The 2172-nt window shown below is 37.6% G+C and overlaps 1 protein-coding gene across 1 annotated transcript in view; it reads left to right on the forward strand.

The window, feature by feature from the left end:
- The window catches only part of LOC107689936 (potassium voltage-gated channel subfamily H member 1-like), a 74012-nt gene that overhangs the window by 56987 nt on the left and 14853 nt on the right, over positions 1 to 2172 (forward strand). The window contains exon 11 of the mRNA XM_016488164.1: positions 1779 to 1975. Within this exon, the coding sequence (XP_016343650.1) occupies positions 1779 to 1975 (197 nt within the window). The remainder of the gene's footprint in view (positions 1 to 1778; positions 1976 to 2172) is intronic.

Below are 2172 nucleotides of genomic sequence, written 5' to 3' on the forward strand. Positions count from 1 at the left end.
CGGTGTTCACGAGACTGCTGTTCAGAGAAGACAGCTGCCACAAGCACTTGTCCTAAATATGACAAATAATTATTCAGTTAAAGGCAAGTTCCACTATTGTTGTGAATTGTAGATTACAGACACATTCATTCCTTGATATTTGCATACTTTACAAGAAAGAAAGAAAACTTCTATACATATCTACTTGAGGCCTCAGTCATAAAAGCAATTGAAAAGCAGCATTTCCTCTGTATTACAGTAGTAAGTGTTTCAACACAGCAAAGCAATAATTACTGCAAGACCAAGAGCTCATTCAGTTTAAACCTTAAATGTGTGATCACGTGATGACTATGATTGTGATGTATTAAACATATTGACAATAACATGGTTAACTTAAAAATAACTTCAGTGACCAAAGCCTCAGTGTTATAAAATTATAGTGTTAACACTGCAAAAGATTACAGTAAACAATTAATTATCAGTGGCACATAAAGATTGACTTTAAAACCTACTGTGAGCTCATCTTGAGGACTTTTGGCATGTTCTTGAATTGTACCTCTGACTTTTCATTTTTTAACTAGCTACAAATTTTTCAGTTTGAAAAGTTAAAAAAGTCTTAAATTCGCCAAAATACGCCACAAGTTCTGTATTTCTAGTCTTTTTTCTAACAGCAGAATAGCAAAGATTTTTGGTATCTGTTAGCTAACACCGCTGACAAGGTTAGTCAGTTAAAATTAGCAGCACACAGAAAGATGCATTGACACAATTATTTTTTGAAACTTACCTTATTATTATTGTATAGAAGCAATCAGTCTTTGTCCAGTGGTAAAGATGCAAGCAGTCTCAGCAAATTCAGCGCACAAATTAAAAAAACCGTTGCTTGTTGCGCATGCTCTCTAACCTTCCGTACTTCTTCTGTTGTTTTGTCGCACATTAGCAACACATTAGCGCACTGCTGCCTCCCACTGGTGTATTAATGTCATCGGTTTTGTTGTGGCTACTTGAATATTTGAAGTAAGAGTTACTCATTGCAGCAAGTTGTTTTATTCGCCTTAAAATGAGCTGTTACTTAATAAAACCGAGTAAGTATAACAACTAAGTAAAGATAACTAATTATATCTAAGTAAGGTAAACTATTGGATTTTACAGTGTATGATCTATATGTGACACGATGTTGCACCGGTTGCTATGAGTGTAGATTACATTCGATTACTGGACATTACAATAGTAGATTATAAGTGTACATTAGCGGCATTTATGTTAAATTTCATGGGCAAAAAAAGGTCCCTTGTCTATTGTTATTAGTGTAGTGATGTATGGAGAGCAGAGAGCATAGCTCACAAAGAAGATCCTTTCAAACCAGGCAGCTTTCTGTTTGTCAAAACTGCAAATGTGTGTGACCAACTCGAACCGAAGGAAAATGTTTGCCCTCACTCAAAACTTGGATTGCTTTTGAAATAGCTGGAATTCGCCCATGAAAATTCGCCTATCAATGGTAAATTTGACTGCACTTTTGCAGTGTTTTATTAAGTCAAAACCATTTGTGTCAGTGTTAAACATTTGCCCTCTCTGGGTCACATTACACTAGGCTTCAGTCTTATTTACATGCATAAACTTATTTAATATTCTCCCGAAATGACATTCTCAACCTGAGCAGTTTCATTCTGAAGTGCATATTGAACTTCCTGTGATCAATAAAAATGTGCACCTATGTACGAATCCAGGACATTTCCCTGAAGGTATTAGAAAGCCTAATGGAATTCATTCTTCAATGTCCCCCTCTCTTTTTTCTCTCTCAGGAAAGGGAGATGTGTTCGGCGATGTGTTCTGGAAAGAGGTGAATTTAGCCCAGGCTTGTGCAAACGTCCGTGCACTGACCTACTGCGATCTTCACATCATCAAACGGGACGCCTTACAGAAGGTTCTGGAGTTCTACACAGCCTTCGCCGGACATTTCTCACGGAACCTGGTGCTAACCTACAACCTGAGGAAAAGGGTGGGTACCCACTTAAAGGGGTCATATGATGCAATTTCAAGTTTTCCTTTCTCTTTGGAGTGTTACAAGCTGATTGTGCATAGATAAGATCCCTGAAGTTGCAAAGACTAAAGTCTCAAATCCAAAGAGATATTCTTTATCAAAGTTAAGACTCTGCCACGCCCTCCTAAAACGGCTCGTTCTAACACGCCCCCACA

This window comes from Sinocyclocheilus anshuiensis, unplaced genomic scaffold (genome assembly GCF_001515605.1).
Source record: "Sinocyclocheilus anshuiensis isolate Anshui unplaced genomic scaffold, SAMN03320099.WGS_v1.1 scaffold345, whole genome shotgun sequence".
Taxonomy (NCBI): Eukaryota; Metazoa; Chordata; class Actinopteri; order Cypriniformes; family Cyprinidae; genus Sinocyclocheilus; species Sinocyclocheilus anshuiensis.